Source organism: Trachypithecus francoisi, unplaced genomic scaffold (genome assembly GCF_009764315.1).
Source record: "Trachypithecus francoisi isolate TF-2019V2 unplaced genomic scaffold, Tfra_2.0 Lachesis_group3, whole genome shotgun sequence".
Taxonomy (NCBI): domain Eukaryota; kingdom Metazoa; phylum Chordata; class Mammalia; order Primates; family Cercopithecidae; genus Trachypithecus; species Trachypithecus francoisi.
The window spans coordinates 121,718,651-121,740,193 of record NW_022681468.1 but is presented as its reverse complement, the minus strand read 5'-3'; the positions used below and the strand labels follow the sequence as shown (position 1 = coordinate 121,740,193).

The window sequence follows — 21,543 nt, the reverse complement described above, 5'->3', positions numbered from 1 at the left end:
TGCCTCACCCTCCACCCTCTGATAGGCCACAGTGTGTGGTGTTTCCCCCTGTGTGTCCACGTGTTCTTGTAATTTAGCTCCCACTTATAAATGAGAACATGCAGTATTTGGTGTCCTGTTCTTGTGTTAGTTTGCTAAAGATAATGACCTCCAGCTCCATCCATGTTCTTGCAGATGACATTATCTCATTGTTTTTTATGACTGCATAGCATTTCATGGTGTGTATGTACCACATTTTCTTTATCCAGTCTACCAGTGATGGGCATTTAGGTTGATTCCATGTCTTTGCTATTGTGAATAGTGCTGCAATGACCATTTGCATGCATGTGTCTTTATAATAGAATGCTTTATATTCCTTTGGGTATATACCCAGTAATGGGATTGCTGGTTCAAATGGTATTTCTGGGCCGGGCGCGGTGGCTCAAGCCTGTAATCCCAGCACTTTGGGAGGCCGAGACGGGCGGATCACAAGGTCAGGAGATCGAGACCATCCTGGCTAACACGGTGAAACCCCGTCTCTACTAAAAAATACAAAAAACTAGCTGGGTGAGGTGGTGGGCGCCTGTAGTCCCAGCTACTCGGGAGGCTGAGGCAGGAGAATGGCGTAAACCCGGGAGGTGGAGCTTGCAGTGAGCTGAGATCCGGCCACTGCACTCTAGCCTGGGCGACAGAGCGAGACTCCGTCTCAAAAAAAAAAAAAAAAAAAAAACAAATGGTATTTCTGTTTTTAGGTCTTTGAGGAATCAATGCACTGTCTTCCACAATGGTTGAACTAATTTACACTCCCTCCAACAGTGTGGAAGCATTCGTTTTTCTCCACAACCTTGCCAGCATCTGTTATTTTTTGACTTTTTAGTAATAGCCATTCTGACTGATGTGAGATAGTATCTTATTGTGATTTTGATTTGCATCTCTCAAATGATCAGTGATGTTGAGCGTTTTTCCATGTGATTGTTGGCCTCGTGTATATCTTCTTTTGAAAAGTGTCTGTTTATGCCTTTTGCCCACTTTTTAATGGGGTTGTTTTTTTCTTACAAATTTCTATAGACCCCTTCCTTATACCCCTTGATTACAAAAATTAACTCAAAATGAATTAAAGACTTAAATGTAAAACCCAAAGTACAAAAACCCTGGAAGACAACTTAGGAAATACCATTCCAGACATAGGAATGGGATAAAGATTTCATGATGAAGACACCAAAAGCAATTGCAACAAAGGCAAAAATTGACAAATGGGATCTAATTAAACTAAAGAGCTGCACAGCAAAGGAAATTATAAACAGGGTGAACAGACAGCCTACAGAATGGGAGAAAATTTTTGGAAACTATGCGTCTGATAAAGATCTAATATCCCTTTCCTTTCCTTACACCACTCTAATCCAGATGCTTGGCTTTTTTCTTGTCAGACATGTACACCAGATTTTGAATTGTTCTCAGTAAACAGAAGCTACCATTTGTTGATGATTTATGCAATGCTAAGCATTTTGCATGCATTTTTAAAATTAATACTCACAACAACCTTTTGTAACTCTTATTGATTCCCATTTTACAAAAGCTGAGGCACAAAGAAGTTAAATAACTTGCCCAAGGTCCCACATCTGATAAGTAGTAGAGCCAGGATTTAAACCTGGGTAGTCTTGTCCTAAGTGCCTGTGACCCCCTGCCGGTGCTGCTCACTGCTCTCAGATTTGCCTTGCCAAGGATCATCCTGGTCACATTTCTTTCCCTCTCAAAAGTCTTCAGTGGCTTCACGTCACTTCCCAGATAAACTAAAGACTTTAGAGGATGGAATTCAAGATCCTCCACTATATGTCATCAATCAGCTTTTATAGCATTATCTTACATGTTTCAATCCTGTGTGTCTTTTAAGTTGAACTCATTGCCTTATCTGAACTCAGGTACTTTCTCACTTCAATACTTTGATTCACGTATTCCTCTCTAATTAGAATGCTTTCACCCATATCTCCACCTATCAAAATCTTTAACACCCTTCAAGGATCAGCTGAAAAGCCTGCTCCTCCATTGAACTTTTCTGGATAAGCCCTGTCGCATATGGTCTATCTCTCACTCACTCATTTTCTTCTTTGAATCTTTCTAGAATTCCCTGTATATGCCTTTTAAGGGTGTTATCACCAACTGCCTTGTATTTTGCTATTAGTATACCTGTACATTTCCCCTATTGTATTGAAATCTTTTTGTAAGTGGGAAACAAATCTTATTTATCTTCTTGCCTTACTCCGTGATTCCTGCAGATCCTTGCGTACAGGGTATAGTACAAAGTATTACACATAACGAGTAAGTGTTCAACACATAATTTGTTGAATGACTGAATGAATAAATTTTTGTTCTTCTGTTTGTTCTTTAGTTCATTCATCTTTTAAAGTAACATCTTAAAAGCAGGTTCAGCTCACATACAAAATATCTCATAGCATTCTTTATATGGACCATTGCTCTCACCCAGAATATTTTGTAGCTTTTTTTTATATTAAAGGGTGAAATGGAAGGTTAAGAGTTAGAAGCGTATTTGATCTTTTCCTGACCCTCTCCTGACTTTTGTGTGACTTCAAGCATGTCACTTGAACCTCCCAGTGACCTCAGCTGTGAAACGGGGCTGCCTGGTGTCACAGAGGGATTGCGAAGAGCAGCACATCACAGTCCTTGTCCAAACAGAGTCTTCTGCAGGGTCTGACGCCTGCATGGAATGATGAGGGAAATTTAATTTTCCAAGTAAAGTAGTCAGTTTGACCCACAGTTTGAATGTCTGTGGGCACAATTAGATGAGTCCTTGAAAATCTGTTACTTTTCCTACTCAAAATGTTTCTCATGTTATGCTTGTAAATGTTCTTATTTTTTAGACAAAAAAGCATATTGTAAATATTTCCCTTTTTAGACTTCTGAGGTAGGAATATATCACAAGATATTTTTAAAAGAAGTTGAATTTTGGAAAGAATAATGTACCATGAATTTCTATTTTACACTATTGAATTTAGAAAATGTTCTGCCTCAAAGAGAACATTTTGAAAATGATGCTAATCACATTTTAAAGATAACTATTTCATAATGACCATATGTAATTCATGAAACGTGTTTTTACCTTTTTGTGTGTTTGTTTGGTGTAGGTAGTCAAGACAATTGCAGATAAGTAGAGCAGAAAACAAAAATACTGTTAGCCATCTTGTAAACAGAACCTTTTTATACCATTAATGTATTCTATAAAATCTTTCAAGTAGTAATGCTTGGAGGATTTAATATATTTCCCAGTATTGTTTGTTTTCTAAGTGGGAAAAATCCATCTAACAGGAAATTTCTTAGCATTGTATATTGCATGTGCTGATTATCATTCTTTGACTGCTTTGGGTTTCTGCTGCTTTTAAACTAGCATTTAAATGGACCATTTGATTAATCATTTGTATACTGGCTATAATCCTCCCAAATTTCCTTTCTGAGTTGTACATACTGTAAAAGACAATTATGTTGCCACAGATTAAATAAGTGAATTAAAACAGAATAGCAGCTTAATTTGACCTGTGATTTTGCTCTCTTTCCCTTTAGTGAAGTGTGTGCCACTCCAGCAAATAAATGAAGTCATCCATGACAGCTTGTGATGAATTGCCGTATTTATACTGTATATTTTAATAGCCTCACACTAATTTAAATTGAGCACAGAGTAAATTATAATTCAGTCACTTGACTGCTTATATTTAACTTGACAACTCATCCTTATTTGTCCTGGAGGTGTAGTGAAGAGCAGTGGAAATGCACTACGGTATTTCAGTTTTCTCACTTAACCCTTTCTCCATGGAATGCTTCATATTCAAATTCTCTCCAGTTTGAAACATTTAGCACTTCCTAAGGAGAAAAAAAATAATGAAGACTCAGGAAGTCCGTACTTTTCTTGGACTTCAAAAAGAAAATTAGTCTTTGCCATGCTTTCGCCATTGCCTTCAAATAAGGAATTGGATTTGTTTATTTTTAGCAGTTTTAAAGCTCACTCACAAGAATACCCAGGGGAAGGAGAATTAACCTTCCACCCAGAGTGCCAAGTCTCCCAGAAAATAGAGAGCATTTGAGTAGAGTTATTTTAAGGAGGGTTTTACTATTCCTCTCAAGTTCCCAGAAATTACTTTATTCGTTTTTTTTGTCATTTTCGAATCTCCACTCTTCTAGACTAAAGCAAATACCAACAATGATCAAAACAAATTAGAGTACAGTAGATTAGCTCCACAAATACAGTATTCCTTGCTACATTTTAGGTCAGTGTGGCATTTTTATTTATTTGGTGGTGTATGTTTTTCATTTTAAATTCAGTTGTAGAAATCAAGCAATCTATTTCTTCTGTCTAGAAACAGCTTCTTATAAAGAGGATTATAGTTGTAAAGACTTTAGTTAAATCCCACATCACTTACTAGGCACTACTGTGAGTTAGACCCTGTATGGATTGCTGAGCAGGAGATAGAAAAATGTACAAGACTCAGCCCTTGCCCTTGAGAAGCTCATAGCCACTCTAATCTTGAGACTTCTGTTTTTAGGAGATGAGGGATGCATGCAGAATGTACATATTGAAGGCCAGAGCTAGACATTAATTTTGATGGAGGGCTTTGAGGTGAGCTTCATGGAGGCAGTGGTGGCATTCAAGCTGGGTCTAAAAGATAGAACAGGATTTTTTCAGTCAGTGCCTGGAGTGGAGAGAGGAAGCACACCCCAAGTAGAGGGAACAGCAGGAGCAAATGATGGAAGTAGGGAAAACACAGGATATGTGTGTACACCAGGAAATGTCATCTGATTTCACATGAAGGGTGGGTTTGTGGTGGGAGTAGTGGGAAGAGGAGTTAGAATAAGTTGTCTGTATTATGGAAGAATTCCTTGAATGTCATGCTAGAGTTTTAACTTTATTGTAGGCGATGGGAACACAATTAAGGTTCTTGATTAAGGGAATGATATATTCACAGCCATTAGTTTGGGGTTAATTCCAGGATGTTGGCTAGCAATGTGGAATCATGTCATTTCTAGGTTGGTGGTGGCCTGGAGATGCAATATATCTTAATAGTCATGTATCTTAGCACTGAATAAATGGCATTTTTGAAACCTTAAATAAGTGGTTCTCAAGCTTACTTTGGGTTAGGAATTACCTGGGGAGCTTTACAAAATAACAAAGATGTGGGCCCAACCCCAGGGATTCTCATTCTGTTGTTTTGGGGTAAAGCCTACACCTTGGAATTTTTTTTTTAAGTGCCCTAGGTATTATGATTTGAGGCCAGGGTTGAGAACCATTGATTTAAGGTCAATAATAACTTCACTCCTTTTAGCAGAGCTTTTTAGAGTGAGAGATCCCTGGTACTTGTCATCATAGTAGGAATAGCCATAATATTTTATGCCGTAGGATTGAACTGACGCTAGATGAATTAATTTTGTTGGTAAGTTTTACACAAGAACAAAAATGAAAGTGAATATTGTTGGCAAATGACTATTGATCAGGAGAAGTGTTTAAATGTTTCTTGGCAGTTTTGTATTACACTTACAGTCTAGTTTCCTGAGAGCTTTTATAAATAACCCCAAAGCAAACTTTTTTCATTTTTATTTTTTGAGGCAGAGGCTCGCTGTGTCGCCCAGGCTGGTGTGCAGTGGCATGATCTCAGCTCACTGCAAGCTCCGCCTCCCGGGTTCATGCCATTCTTCTGCCTCAGCCACCCAAGTAGCTGAGACTACAGGCACCCACCACCATGCCTGACTAATTTTTTTGTATTTTTAGTAGAAACAAGGTACACGGTGTTAGCCAGGATGGTCTCAATCTCCTGACCTCATGATCCTCCCGCCTCAGCCTTCCAAAGTGCTGGGATTACAGGGGTGAGCCACCACGCCTGGCTGCAAACTCTGGATAGAAACCACCTTTGCCTTTTTTCCCCCCACCTTCCCCTACCCCAAATCAACACCTGGCCAATGTTAGGTCTATAAAATGTACTTTAGAATTGTCCTTTTCTTTCCTTGCTCTATCAGCAGTTTACAATGCATCATTTGTGGTTTTTTTCTTTAGTATGATTATATATATGTTCTTCAGTTGTAATACAAAATGTAATTCAAAGTCCAATGGCATATAACTACACTATCATAATAATTCTGAATGTTAAGTTTTTGTCTAGAAATGTCTAGAGTCTGCCACAAATCATAAAAATTGTTTTCCACCTGTTTTATTCTCCTCACTGCCTTTTTAAAGTAAAAACAAGCTGGGCATGGTGGCTCACGCTTGTAATCCCAGCACTTTGGGAGGCTGAGGCAGGTGGATCACCCGAGGTCAGGAGTTCAAGACCAGCCTGGCCAACATGGTGAAACCCTGTCTGCACTAAAAATACAAAAATCAGCCAGGTGTGGTGACATGTGCCTGTAATCCCAACTACTCGGGAGGCTGAGGCAGGAGAATGGCTTGAACCTAGGAGGTGGAGGTTGCAGTGAGCCAAGATTGTGCCACTACACTCCAGCCTGGGCAACAGAGAGCAGGATTCTGTCTCTAAATAAATAAATAAATAAATAAATAAAACAATTACTCTTGAATTATTTTCACTGACGTGCTGAGTAGAATTTGAACAGTATAGTCTTCTTTCTTTAAAAAATATGTGTTTGAAATAAACTAGAATTTATTCTATATAAGTTTATAAATGTTTTACATTTATGGGTTATAAATCACTATGGGTAATATCACTCAGTGATTGATATTTTAAATAAACCACAAAGTACTGAAAAGCCCATGAGACTGAGTCCAGAGGAGGGGGTCCTACCATTCCTAGGCTCTGTGGCTCCTGGGAAGGAAACCTGGTTTCCTCCTCACTCAAAAGAAGGGAGTTAATGAAGTAAGATTTCTTTAAGCTTTAACTTTCTATAACAGTATCAGCAAAGAACATTACCTGACTGGGGGGGGGAAAGATGATATATTTTAAAAACTCCTTATTTGTCTCATAACTAAAAACCCCACTTAAAATGTCATTTTTGGCTGGGCATGGTGGCTTACGCTTGTAATCCCAGCATTTTGGGAGGCTGAGGTGAGCGGATCATTGAGGTCAGGAATTCAAGACCAGCCTGGCCAACATGGTGAAACCCCATCTCTACTAAAAATACAAAAATTAGCTGGGTGTGGTGGCAGGCACCTGTAATCCCAGCTACTCGGGAGGCTGAGGCAGGAGAATCACTTGAGTCCAGGAAACAGGTTGCTTGAACCCAGGAGACAGAGGTTTCAGTGAGCAGAGATCGTGGCACCGCATTCCAGCCTGGGTAACAGAGCAAGACTCTGTCTCAAGAAAAAAAAAGTCATTTTTTGGCCAGGTGTGGTGGTTCACGCCAGTGCTTTGGGAGGCTCAGGTGGGCAGATTACTTGAGCTCAGGAGTTTGAGACCAGCCTGAGCAACATAATGAAACCCCTATCTCTACCAAAAATGCAAAAAAATTAGCTGGGCATGGTGGCACGCCTGTGGTCCCAGCTACTCGGTGGCTGAGGTTGGGAGGTTTGTTTAAGCCTGGGAGGCAGAGGTTGCAGTGAACCAAGATCGCCCCACTGCACTCCAGCCTGGGTGACAGCATGAGACTGTGTCTCTAAATAAATAAAATGTCATTTTTATTCATCATCCTCCCTGCTTATTGCCTAGTGTCTGATCACAAATCACAATATAGTTCTTTTTTTTTAAAAGACAGGATTTTGCTCTGTCACCCAGGTGAGAGTGCAGTGGTGCAATCATGGCTCACTTCAGCCTCAAATTCCTGGGTTCAAGTGATCCTCCCACTTCAGCCTCCCAAGTAGGTTGGGACCACCTGATCATACTATACCCAGGTAATTTTTTTTTTTTTCTGTAGAGATGGGATCTTGCTGTGGTGCTTAGGCTGGCCATATACCCCTGGCCTTCAGGTACCTTCCCACCTCAGCCTCCCTCTCAAAGTGCCGGGATTACAGGCATGTGCCACTGCACGCGGCCAAGACAATTCTTTTATATTGGTTTGAGGGTCATTCCTATGTTCCTCTTTTGAAAATAGCCAGTGTGGCCAAAATAGAGTGCATAAATTAAGAGTGTTATAACTTAACTGACTTTTAAAGCCATTACTGTTGACCTTTGAGACCTGGCTTTTTTCTTTGGTCCCATCAATCACTTCTGTACCACCTCCCCCAGTTCAGAAGGACAAAAGGTTAGACAGATGCGGATACAGTTTGTATTACTGGGAATTATAGTGATAAGAAGAAGGAAGTGGGGAAGAATAAAGGAACTACCATTTTTTTAGTTCTTATATTTCATAGTGATTATAGCTAATATAATTAGAAGGTGAATAAATATTAATACCTTTCTATATTTAGGTCATACTACTAGATATTACACTGGAACTTCAGAAGCAAATTATGTCTGAATTGGAAATTCTTTATAAGGTAATTGTTTTCATAATTTTTATTTGTAAAGCATGCCCATGTTATTGACTTGCAGGTTTATAACTACTTTTGTCTTATTTTTGTTACAGTGTGATTCATCATATATCATTGGATTTTATGGAGCATTTTTTGTAGAAAATAGGATTTCAATATGTACAGAATTCATGGATGGTGAGTTTTCCCTTTTATAATACTTTTAAAATGATTTTTAGAGTATATAGTGCTTTACAACTTGGTTTTGATATAGATATCAAGTAGAATTAAAAATAATTAAAATAGCCGGGCGCGGTGGCTCAAGCCTGTAATCCCAGCACTTTGGGAGGCCGAGACGGGCGGATCACGAGGTCAGGAGATCGAGACCATCCTGGCTAATACGGTGAAACCCCGTCTCTACTAAAAATACAAAAACTAGCCGGGCGAGGTGGCGGGCGCCTGTAGTCCCAGCTACTTGGGAGGCTGAGGCAGGAGAATGGCGGAAACCCAGGAGGCGGAGCTTGCAGTGAGCTGAGATCTGGCCACTGCACTCCAGTCCGGGCGACAGAGCGAGACTCCGCCTCAAAAAAAAAAAAAAAAAAAAAATTAAAATATGCTAATAATTACCTCATTTATACTCTAAGATTATTTTAGTGTTAAGTGTTCCTGGGGTTAAATATTTTTAGCTGAACTATAATTTCAAGAATTGAACTTCACTTTTATTGAAAATTTAAATAGAACAGATTAAATGCTAGTCTAATCGGTGGTTTGATATTTGATTCTTTTGCACAATCTGTCTTTACTTGCAAAACAGATGTTCTGTTCTTTTAATGTTTCAATAGCCAAAACAGATTTTCTTTTAAAGAAATCTATTAACCCAACGTCCTGTGTCTTTCAGAAAGAAATCGGTTCTTAATTGCAAGATAAGAAATTGTTTTTCAACACAGCTGTTTAGCCAAGATGTGTTTAATTTTCTTTGGACTTTAGCCCTTTCCTTCCCTCTCAATGTTTTTATTCATTTCTATTTTGTTAGTTCTTTCTTGACCTGAATATTATGGCAAAATACAGATTTCTAGGGACATATCAGTGAAATGATGTAATCATTATTATTGTTTACCAATTTTAAATCTAAGCAGTCTTTAAATTTTACATATTCAGTTTTCCATAATCTAGTCCATTAAAACACAACTTTAGAAAATATAGTAAGTTCCTTGTGGAGATTCTCAGTACATTACCAAAGCAATTAGTCTGTGCCCTGCAAAACTTTAATGAGCCAACGTTGATACCTTGATACTATAATAAGGTGTATAACGTATTCTAAATTACTTATAGTAGAATGCCAAGAATTAAATATCTTACAGCCATATAGGTAGTATGATAACTGTGGAGACTGACTAGAAAAAGTGGATTCATTGAGCCAATACATGTCACTGTGTTGTAACTTTTATCATTCTTTCTTTGAAGTCTTCAATTTTTCAGTTCTACTCAAACATTTTTGTTGAGACCAGGCATGGTGGTTCACACATGTAATCCCAGCACTTTGGGAGACTAAGGTGAGAAGATTGCTTGAGCCCAGGAGTTTGAGACCAGCCTGGGCAATATAGTGAGATCTCATCTTTACAAAAATAATTTTAAAAATATGGCTGGGCGTGGTGGCTCACGCCTGTAATCCCAGCACTTTGGGAGGCCGAGGCAGGTGGATCACTTGAGGTCAGGAGTTCAAGACCAGCCTGACCAACATGGCGAAAACCCGTCTCTACTGAAAATACAAAAATTAGCCCGGCGTGATAGTGCATGCCTGAAATCCCAGCTACTTGGGAGGCTGAGACTGAGAATTGCTTGAACCGGGGAGGTGGAGGTTGCAGTGAACCGAGATCGCGCCACTGCACTCCGGCCTGGGTGACAAAGTGAGACTCTGTCTCAAAAAAAGAAAAAAAAAAAAGGAAATTAGTCAAGCATGGTGGTTCATGCCTGTAGTCCCAGGTTACTCTGGGGGCTGAGGTGGGAGGATTTCTTGAGCCCAGGAGGTTAAGGCTGTAGTGAGCTGTGACTGTGCCACTGCACTCCACTCTAGGCAACAGAGTGAGACCCTGTATCAAAAAACAAATAAATTAAAATTTTTTATTGAACTATAACTCAGATACCATAAAATTCACCTTTTAAAAGTGTACAATTCCATGGTTTTTAATATACTCACAAGGTTGTGCAATCATCACCACTGTATAATTCTAAAACATTTTTTTACCACCCCCAGAAAGAGACTTCCTACCTATTAGTACTCACTCTCTACTTTATCTTTCCTCTAGTCCTTGGCAACCACTGATTTATCTTCTGTCTCTATGGATTTACCTATTCTGGACATTCCATATAAATGGAATCTGATAATATATGGCCTTTGTGTCTGGCTTCCTTTATTTAGCATAATGTTTTCAGTGTTCATCCATACTGTTGCATATATGAGAACTTCATTCCTTTTTATTGCTGAATAACATTTTATTGTATGGCTATACTACATTTTGTTTACTCTTTCATTAGTTGATGGACATTTGGGATAGTTCTACTTTATGCATAATTATGAATAATGCTACTCTATATATTTTTGTACAAGTTTTTGTGTAGACATATGTTTTCTTTTTTTTTTTTGAGACAGAGTCTTACTCTGTCGCCCAGACTGGAGTGCAGTGGCGCAATCTCGGCTCCCTGTAACCTCTGCCTCCTAGGTTCAAGCAATTCTCCTGCCTCAGCCTCCCGAGTAGCTGGGACTACAGGCGCGTGCCACCATGCCTGGCTAAGTTTTTGTATTTTCAGTAGAGGTGGGGTTTCACTATGTTAGCCAGGATGGTCTTGATCTCCTGACCTCGTGATCTGCCTGCCTTTGCTTCCCAAGGTGCTGGGATTACAGGTGTAAGCCACCGTGCCCAGCCAATGTTTTCAGTTCTTTTAGGTATATACCTAGGAGTGGAGTTGCTAGGTCATATGGTAGCTTTATGTTTAACTTTTTAATGAACTACCAGACTGTTCCAATTGATTTTACACCACTTTGCATTCATACCAGCACTGTATAAGGGTTCCGTTTTCTTCATATTTTTGCCAATACTTGTCATTATGTGTCTTTTTAAAATTGTGGCCTCATAGTGTGACATGGTATCCCATTTTAGTGTTGATTTAGATTTCTCTAATGATTAATGATGTTGAGCATCTTTTCATGTGCTTATTGGCCATTCATGTATCTTCTTTTGAGAAATATGTTTTCATATCCTTTGTCTATTTTTTAAATGAGTTATTGGGCTTTTATTGTTGAGTTGTAAGAGTTCTTTATGTATTCTAATACTTGGCTCTTATCAGATGTAGGATTTCCAAATATTTTCATTCATTGTTTATCTTATCACTTTCTTTTTTCTTTTCTTTTCTGTCTTTTTTTTTTCTTTTTTTTTTTTTTTTGAGCTGTGGTATCATATTGCCCAGGCTAGTTTTGAACTCCTGGGCTCACGTAATCCTCCCACCTCAGCCTCAAGTTTTATGGTTTTAGCTCTTATATAAGCCTTTGATTTATTTTTGAGTTAATTTTTATATATGGTATGAGATAGGGGTCCAAATTTATTCGTTTGCATGTATATATCCATTTGTTCCAGTACCATTTGTTAAACACTATTTTTCCCATTGAATTTTCTTGTTATACTTGTTGAAAATTGACCATAAAATGTATTTCTATACTTTTAGATCAATGCATATACATCTTGCATTGATTTAGTTGTCTATCTTTGTACTAGTACCATACCGTATTTGATTACTCGTACTTGATAACTCTAGATTATTATAGTTTTTAAGTTCCGAATTGAGAAGTGTAAGTGCTCCAACTTTGTTCTTTGTTTTGGCCGTTTTGAATACCTAGCATTTTTATTTGAATTTTAGAACCAGCTTGGCAATATCTCCAAAAAATCCAGCTGGGATTTTGATAAGAATTGAATTGAATTTTTAGATCAACTTGGGGAATATTGCTGTCTTTAACATTATTTAATCTTCAACTCCAAGAACACAGATGGCTTTCAACTTACTTAGGTCTTCTTTAATTGTTTTTCAATGATTTTAAAATAATTTTTAGGGTATGAGTGGTAACTATTTGTTAAATTTACTTCTGAGTATTTTTAATGCTGTTTTTCTTAATTTCATTTTTGGATTGTTCATTGCCAGTGTACAGAACTGTAATTGATTTTTATATATTGATCTTGTATTCTGCAACCTTGCTGAACTTGTTTACTAACGTTAATAGCTTTTTGTGGATTCCTTAGGGTTCTCTATATACAAGATAATACCACCTGCAAACAGGTAGTTTTAGTGCTTTCTTTTCAATTCTGGATGTCTTTTATTTCCTTTTCTTGCTTAATTACCCTGGCTAGAACCTTCAGTACAATGTTGAATAGACTGATGAGAACAGACATCCTTCTCTTGTTCCTGACCTTAGAGGGAGAGCTTTTAGTCTTTCACCATTAAATATGATGTTAGCCATGGGTTTAGAGTAGTTGTCCTTTGTCAGGCTGAAGAAATTCCCTTCTATTTTTAGTTTGTTGAGTATTTTTTTTTAATCATGAAAGGGTATTAAATTTTGTCAAATGCCTGTTTTATGTCTATTGAAATAATTGTGCATATTTCGTCCTTTATTCTGTTAATATATGGTATACTGTATTAATTTATTTTTGCAAAATGAACCATTCTTGCAGTGTTGGAATTATTTCACTTAGTCATGATGTGTAATTCTTTTTATATGTTCCTGGGTTCAGTTTGCTAGTATTTTCTTGATGATTTTTGTATTCATATTTATGAGGGACATTGGATTAGTTTTCTTTTTTTGTGATGTCAGTGTCTGATTTTGGTGTCAGAATAGTTCTGGCCTTATAGAATGAGTTCAGAAGTGTTGCCACCTCTTCTGTTTTTTTAAAGAGTTTATGAAGGATTCATGTTAATTCTTTTTTAAAAAAATTTTATGGGCTGGGCGGGGTGGCTCATGCCTATAATCTCAGCATTTTGGGAAGCCAGGGCAGGTGGATCACTTGAGGTCAGGAGTTCGAGACCAGCCTGGCCAACATGGTGAAAGCCCATCTCTACTAAAAGTACCAAAAAAAATTAGCTGGGCCTGGTGGCGTATGCCTGTAATCCCAGCTACTTGGGAGACTGAGGCAGGAGAATCGCTTGAACCCAGGAGGTGGAGGTTGCAGTGAGCCAAGATCATGCCACTGCACTCCAGCCTGGGTGACAGAGACTCTGTCTCAAAATAAATAAATAAATAAATAAATAAATAAATAAAAATTTTTATGGAGACATATTTTATGTATTTATGGAGTACGTATATAATAATATTTTGATACAAGCATACAATGTGTAGTAATCAACTCAGAGTAATGGAGATATGCATGACCACAAACATTTATCATTTGTTTGTGTTAGGAGCATTGCAATTCCACTTGGGTAGTTATTTTGAAATATACAATAAATTATTAATTGTGGTCACCCTGTTGTGGTACCAAACACTGGATCTTATTCTTTCTATCTGACTATACTTTTTTACCCGTTAACCAACCCCTCTTTGTCCTACCTTTCTCACTACCCTTCTCAGTCTCTGGTAATCATCATTCTACTATGTCTCCATGATCATTTGTTTTTGGCTCCCACATATCAGTGAGAGAACGTGTATGTCTTTCTGTGTCTGGATTATTTCATTTAAAATAATACCCATGTTCTTGCAAATAACAGGATTTCATTCTTTTTATGACTGAATAATATTTCATTGTGTTTATGTACCACATTTTCTTTATCTTTATTTTTTCTTTGATGGACACTTAGATTGATTTCATATCTTGGCTATTGTGAATAGTGCTGCAGTAAACATTAGAGTGCACATATCTCTTCAATTTACTGATTTCCTTTCTTTTGGATATATACCCAATGGTGAAATTACTGGATCATAATAAGGTAGTTATACTTTTAGTTTTCTGGGGAATTTCCATATTGTTTTCCATGGTAGCTATAGTAGTTTACATTCCCATCAGTAGTGTATGAAGGTTCCCCTTTCTCCATATCCTTGCCAGCATCTGTTATTCCCTGTCTTTTTGATAAAAGCCATTTTAGCTGGAGTGAGAGGATATCTCATTGTGGTTTTGATTTGTATTTCCCTGATGATTAGTGATGTTGAACATTTTTTCAAATGCCTGATGTTAATTCTTCTTTAAACAATTGATAGAATTCACCAGTGAAATCATCTGGTTCTGGTGTTTTTGGGGTGTGTCATTAGTGTGGCTTGTTTTTTTTTTAATTATGGTATAATACTCATACAAAAATTTAAACCTTACTAGCCATTTTATTAGTCCATCTTGTGTTGCTATAAAGGAATACCTGAGACTGGGTAATTTATAAAGAAAAGGGGTTTATTTGGCTCATGATTTTGCAGGCTGTACAAGAAACATGGTGCCCAGCATCTGTTTCTGGTCTGGGCCTCAGGAAGCTTCCATTCATGGAGCAAGAGAGAGAGGAGGGAGGTTCCAGACCCTTCTTAACAACCAAATCTTGCAGGAACTTAGAGTAAGAACTCACTCAATTTTGTGAGAATGGCACCAAGTCATTCATGAGGGATCCACCCCTTTGATCCAAACACCTCTCACTAGGCCCCATCTTCATCATTGGGAATGAGATTTCTTTTTTTTTTTTTTTTGAGATGGAGTCTGGCGCTGTTGCCCAGGCTGGAGTGCAGTGGCGGGATCTCAGCTCACTGCAAGCTCGGCCTTCCGGGTTTACACCATTCTTCTGCCTCTGCCTCCCAGTAGCTGGGACTACAGGCACCGGCCACCTCGCCCTGCTAGTTCTTTTGTATTTTTTAGTAGAGACGGGGGTTTCACCGTGTTAGCCAGGATGGTCTCGATCTCCTGACCTCGTGATCCGCCCGTCTCGGCCTCCCAAAGTGCTGGGATTACAGGCTTGAGCCACCGCGCCCGGCGGGAATGAGATTTCAACATGAGTTTCCAAGGGGACAAATATTCAAACTATGTCAGCCATTTTAAGTGTGTAATTCAGCAGCGTGAAGTACGTTAACATGGTTGTGCAACTGTTACCACCATCCATCTCCAGAACTCTTTTTATCTTGCAAAACTGAAACTCTATACCTATTAAATAAAAACTCCTCATTCACCCCTGCTCCCAGCCCCTGGCAAACAGCATTATACTCTGTCTCTATTTGACTACTCTAGGTACCTCATATAATTGGAATCACATAGTATTTGTCTTATTGTGTCTGGCTTATTTAATTTTGCATTGTGTCCTTAAGGTTCATCCATGTTGTAGTATGTATCAGAGTTTTTCTTCCTTTTAAAAGCTGAATAGTATTTGTGGTTAGTTTTTTTTTTGTTACCAACTCAATCACTTTATATACAAGTTTAGTCAGATTTTTTATTTTTATTTTTTTTGAGTCAGTTTTGGTAGTTTGTGTTTTTCTCAGAATTAATCTGTTTCATCTAGGTTTTCTAATTTATTGATACACAGTTGTTCTGAAAATTCTCTTATAATCCTTTTTATTTCTGCAGAGTTGGTAGTAATGTTCCCTCTTCCACTCCAGATTTTAGTTTCTTGAGTCTCCTCACTTATTTTCTTGGTCAGTGTAGCTAAAAGTTTGTCAGTTTCTCTGTTTTAAAAAAAAAAAAAATTTTTTTTTTTGAGACGTGGTTTCGCTCTTGTTTCCCACGCTGGAGTGCAATGGTACAATCTCGGCTCAGCGCAACATCTGCCTCCCGGGTTCAAGCCATTCTCTTGCCTCAGCCTCCGGAGTAGCTGAGATTACAGGCATGCGCCACCACGCCTAGCTAATTTTGTATTTTTAGTAGAGACAGAGTTTCTCCACATTGGTCAAGCTAGTCTTGAACTCCCGACCTCAGGTGATCTGCCTGCCTCGGCCTCTCAAAGGGCTGGGATTACAGGCGTGAGCCACCATGCCCGGCCAAAAAAATTTTTTTCATTTAAAATGAAACTGACTTTTGGTTTCATTGATTGTCTCTATTGTTTTTTTTCTATTCTCTGTGTTGTTTATTTCTGCTTTAATTTTATTATTTTCTTTTTTTCTGCTTTCTTTGAATTTAGTTTTAGCTTGATGTTCTCCTTCTGCTTAAGGTAGAAAGTTAGGAAATTGATTTGACATCTTTCTTATTTAATGTAGGTTATAAATTTTCCTCTAAGCACGGCTTTAGTTGCATCCTAGAAGTTTTGGTATGTTGTGTTATTTTCATTAATCTCAAAGTATTTTCCATTTTTCTATGACAGAAATCTCTTGTGATTTCTTTCTGACCCATTTTTATTTAGGTATGTGCTGTTTAATTTCCACATATATGCACTTGAGAAGAATGTATTCTCCTGTGGTTAAGTGAAGTATCCTTTTCATGTCAGTTAATTCTGATTGGTTTATAATACTGTTCAGTATTTTCTTATTAATCTTCTGTGTAGTTTTGTCCTTTTCTGAAAGTGAGATATTGAAGTCTGAAAAACTAATATTTTTGAGTTGGAGTTGTCTGTTTCTCCTTTCAGTTCTTTCAGTTTATGTTTCATATATTTTGGCATGCATGCTAGGTGCATACGTGTTTATAATTGTTATATCTTCTTGGTTGGTTGATCCTTTTATCATTAGAAAATGTCTTTGTCGGCCGGGCGCGGTGGCTCAAGCCTGTAATCCCAGCACTGTGGGAGGCCGAGACGGGCGAATCACGAGGTCAGGAGATCGAAACCATCCTGGCTAACACGGTGAAAACCCCGTCTCTACTAAAAAATACAAAAAACTAGCCGGGCGAGGTGGCGGGCGCCTGTAGTCCCAGCTACTCGGGAGGCTGAGGCAGGAGAATGGCGGAGAAGCTCGGGAGGCGGAGCTTGCAGTGAGCTGAGATCCGGCCACTGCACTCCAGCCTGGGCGACAGAGCAAGACTCCGTCTCAAAAAAAAAAAAAGAAAATGTCTTTGTCTCTAGTAACAATATTTAATAATAGTTATCTAAAAGACTATTTTTTCCACTAGTATAGTCACTCCAGCTCCCTGTTGGTTACTATTTGAATAGTATATCTTTTTTCATCATTTTTCAACCTGTTTGTGTCTTTAAATGTAAAATACCTCTATTGTAGACAGCATATAGTTGGATCATTTTTTAAAAAATTAATTCTGCCAATCTCTTATTTAATTAGTGCTTAAACCTTTTACATTTAATTTAATTTTACTAACAAGGTGAGATGTATCTCGCCCATTCTATTTGTTTTCTATACATCATGCCTTTCATGTTCTGTTACTGCTTTTTTTATGTCAGATAGATATTTTCAAATGTACCATTTAAATTTCCCATGGTTTCTTTTGCTCTATTTTTTTTGGTTATATTGTTAATGTTGCCCTAGGGATTACAATTAACTTCTTCACTTATAACAATGTACTTCAGATTAATACTAACTTTATTTTAATAGTATACAAAAGGCCAGGCATGGTGGCTCATGCCTGTAATCCCAGCACTTTGGGAGGCCGAGGTGGGCAGATCACCTGAGATCAGGAGTTCGAGATTAGCCTGGCTGATTTGGTGAAACCCCATCTCTACTAAAAAAAAAAAAATACAAAAATTAGCCAGACGCAGTGGTGCATGCCTGTAATCACAGCTACTCGGGAGGCTGAAGCTGGAGAATAGCTTGAACCCAGAAAGTGGAGGTTGCAGTGAGTCGAGATCACGCCACTGCACTCCAGACCAGGCGACAGAGTGAGACTCCATCTCAAAAAAAATAATAATAATAATATACAAAAACTTTGCTTCTGTATCGCTCAATTTCTTCTCATCTCTTTTATGCTGTTATTGTCATATAAGTTACGTTCTTATACATCGTGTGTCCAAAACAAATTTAAAATTATGCTGTTGTCTCTTAAGTCATATAGGAGAACAAAAGAGATACAAGCAAAACATACATTTATCCTGTCTTATATATTTACCTATGCAGTTACCTTTACCAGTGTTCTTTATTTCTTCATGTGGATCTGAGTTACTGTCTTTTAACTTCAATCTAAATTTCCTTCAGTCTGAAAGACTGTATTTTATTTCTTGTAGGGCAGGTCAACTAATGATTAATTCTAAGTATTCTGAGATAAATTTTCCAGTTTATTTGACAGTATCTTAATTTCTCCTTCAGTTTTGTAAAGTAGTTTTTGCTGGATATAGAATTTTTGGTTTACAATCTTTTTCTTTCAGCTGTTCAAATATGTCATTCCCCTGCCTCTGACCTCTGTGGTTTCTGATGAGTAATCAGCTCTTGATCTTTTTGAGGATTATTTGTAATTGAAATGTCACTTCTCTTGCTGCTTTCAAGATTTTCTTTATGTGTTTGGCTATGGATAGTTTGATAATAATGTGTATAGGTATAGATCTCTTTTGAGTTTATCCTATGTGAAGTATACTGAGCTTCTTGGATGTATAAATTCACTTTTTAAAATCAAATTTAGGAAGTTTAGGGTCATTGTTTTCTCAAATATTCTTTCCGTTCCTTCCTTTTCTCCTCCCTTTCGAATCTCCCGTTATGCATATGTTTGTATGCTGGATGGTGTTCTCCAGGTCTCTGAGAATGTGTTCATTTTTATTCATTTTCTTTTCTTTTCATCATTAGACTGGATAATCTCCATTGACCTATCTTTACCCCCTTTGATTCTTTCTTCTGCTTTCTCAGATATGCTGTTGTTCCGCTCTAATAAATTTTCATTTCAGTTATTATACTTTTCTACTTCAGAATTCTATTTGGTTACATATGACTTCAGGGAACAAAGAAAAGTGACAGATCACAGAGAACAAACCAGTAACTTTGGAATCACGAGCAAAAAGTTCACACCTACCGAGCCACAGATGAATGAGTTTCTAAATGCCTTGAATACCACCATCTCAGCTAAAATTAAGTTCTGTCAGTTTGCATCATAGTAGTATCACATTGCATGAGACTTTTTAAACTGCAGAAAGTTCACATGTGATTCTCAAGCTATGTCACATCATGGGGAAACCTTTTAATTTTTTTTTTTTTTTTGAGACAGGGTCTCGCTCTGTCACCCAGGATGGAGTGCAGTAGTGCAATCTCTGCTCACTGCAACCTTCACCTCCCAGGTTCAAGCGATTCTCCTGCCTCAGCCTTCTGAGTAGCTGGGACTACAGAGTAGTGTACACCACCTTGCCCAGCTCATTTTTATTTTTTTGGTAGAGATGGGGTTTCACCATGTCTCCTAGGCTGGTCTCAAACTCCTGACCTCAAGTGATCCTCCCACCTTGGCCTCCCAAAGTGCTGGAATTACAGGTGTGAGCCACTGTGCCTGGCTACCTTTTAAATCTTTAACTTCTGAAACTTCAAAGGTTCAGGTCTTCTCTGAGCTCTGCCATCAGCTGACTCTTGGCTTTAACTAGAACATTCACATCGCTGGGATTATTTTCCCCACCTGTCAAGTAAGGTCGCTGGACTGATCTTTAATGTCCTTTTCTGCACAAATGTTTGGTAGGTCTAAGAGTTACCATTTTTGATAGATCTGTAGGATAGAAATGATAATAAAACAGAGAAGAATTAAACCAACCCCCTCTGCCATTTTTAACCTGATAAGAATTACTGAATTGCAGAAAAAGGACTCATCAAACTTAACAGGAACTCTTAATCCTGAGTGGATCTGCCACATCGTTTTTTCACCGATGAAACTTTTCTCTAATGGACGTGAAAAGGACAAGATGAATCAGTGATGGCACAGAGCCAGCTGTGTAACGATTTAGCCATATGGCTAGTTAAGGAAAGCGGGTCTAACTGAGGTTAAAAACCAGTAAACTACCTCAAAATTAGATTCCTTTTTTGCTTCTTCTACTGATGATGGTGGTAAGGTAATCTTTGTTTTTTGGGTTTAGCTTGTTGAAACCATTGTCCATATAGTTAATTAAGCCCTGATTTATATCCTTTGTAAAAGTGAATTCTCTTAGAAGTTGTTACTGGTACATCTGGATGGATTTTCACCTCCTAGTTTGAAGCCATTCAGGTCATTCACTTCATAAGGGATTGGTCCAATAAGCTGCATTTGTCAGTCTTGCAAATACCAGCATGTAAAGCTTGATCTTTTTTTATTCTGTTTATCCTTCATACTGCCAATTTATCTGAAAGATCGATGAGAACATAAAATGTTTTTCTGCTGTATTCTCACTTTTACTACATCTGTAATAAAAATGTCATTTTAGTAAATAAGGATGGTTCAGTTCATATCAGATTTTTTTTCATTATCTTCCCAGTAGCACCCAGAGCCAAAGTGTAATGTTTAGTTACACTTGGGTTTCCCAGTTTCTTGTTCAAATGTGCAAACTGCAAGCAAAGGTTAACTAAGAGTGATCACTTTTCTGTATCTGCTTTAAATGGGATAAATATAAAGCCAGTAGCCATATATATAATATATGCATGTGTCTATATGCATATAAAAATATTTGTCGGCCGGGCGCGGTGGCTCAAGCCTGTAATCCCAGCACTTTGGGAGGCCGAGACGGGTGGATCACGAGGTCAGGAGATCGAGACCATCCTGGTCTACACGGTGGAACCCCGTCTCTACTAAAAAATAAAAAAAACTAGCCGGGCGAGATGGCGGGCGCCTGTAGTCCCAGCTACTCGGGAGGCTTAGGCAGGAGAATGGCGTAAACCCGGGAGGCGGAGCTTGCAGTGAGCCGAGATCACGCCACTGCACTCCAGCCTGGGCGACAGAGCTAGACTCCGTCTCAAAAAAAAAAAAATATTTGTCAAATACTCTGAAATAATTTTTTTGTAGAACTGAAAGACTGTATACCTCAATTTGACTCTTAAAGAAAGATGATTACATATTATTAAAATAGATCTCATAATCATATCATTAATGAGCAAAGTAGTGGTTCTCTGCATATATTCCAGCTTTTGTTGGATTAATGTGAAAATTCTAAGATATTACCCTGATTTACATTTGAGAAAAACTGTTACAAAAGGCAGGCACCTAAATGTAATTGTCATATTGATCTTTATAATTTTGTGTATGTATTTAAGTTTACATAAAGTATAGTTTCTTAGCTTGCCTTTGACTAGTTTCTTTCAGTTTGTCATGTATGCAACTATACACTTCAGAATAAAATGAAAATATCTAGTTATACTTCATCGG

At 38.0% G+C, this 21,543-nt stretch overlaps 1 protein-coding gene across 20 annotated transcripts in view; it reads left to right on the top strand.

The window, feature by feature from the left end:
* MAP2K5 (mitogen-activated protein kinase kinase 5) overlaps positions 1-21,543 on the top strand; it is a 268,342-nt gene that overhangs the window by 94,717 nt on the left and 152,082 nt on the right. For all 20 annotated transcript variants that reach the window (XM_033189635.1, XM_033189627.1, XM_033189632.1 and 17 more), the window contains 2 exons: positions 8,330-8,398; positions 8,488-8,569. In XM_033189635.1, coding sequence (XP_033045526.1) covers positions 8,330-8,398; positions 8,488-8,569 — 151 coding nt within the window. The remainder of the gene's footprint in view (positions 1-8,329; positions 8,399-8,487; positions 8,570-21,543) is intronic.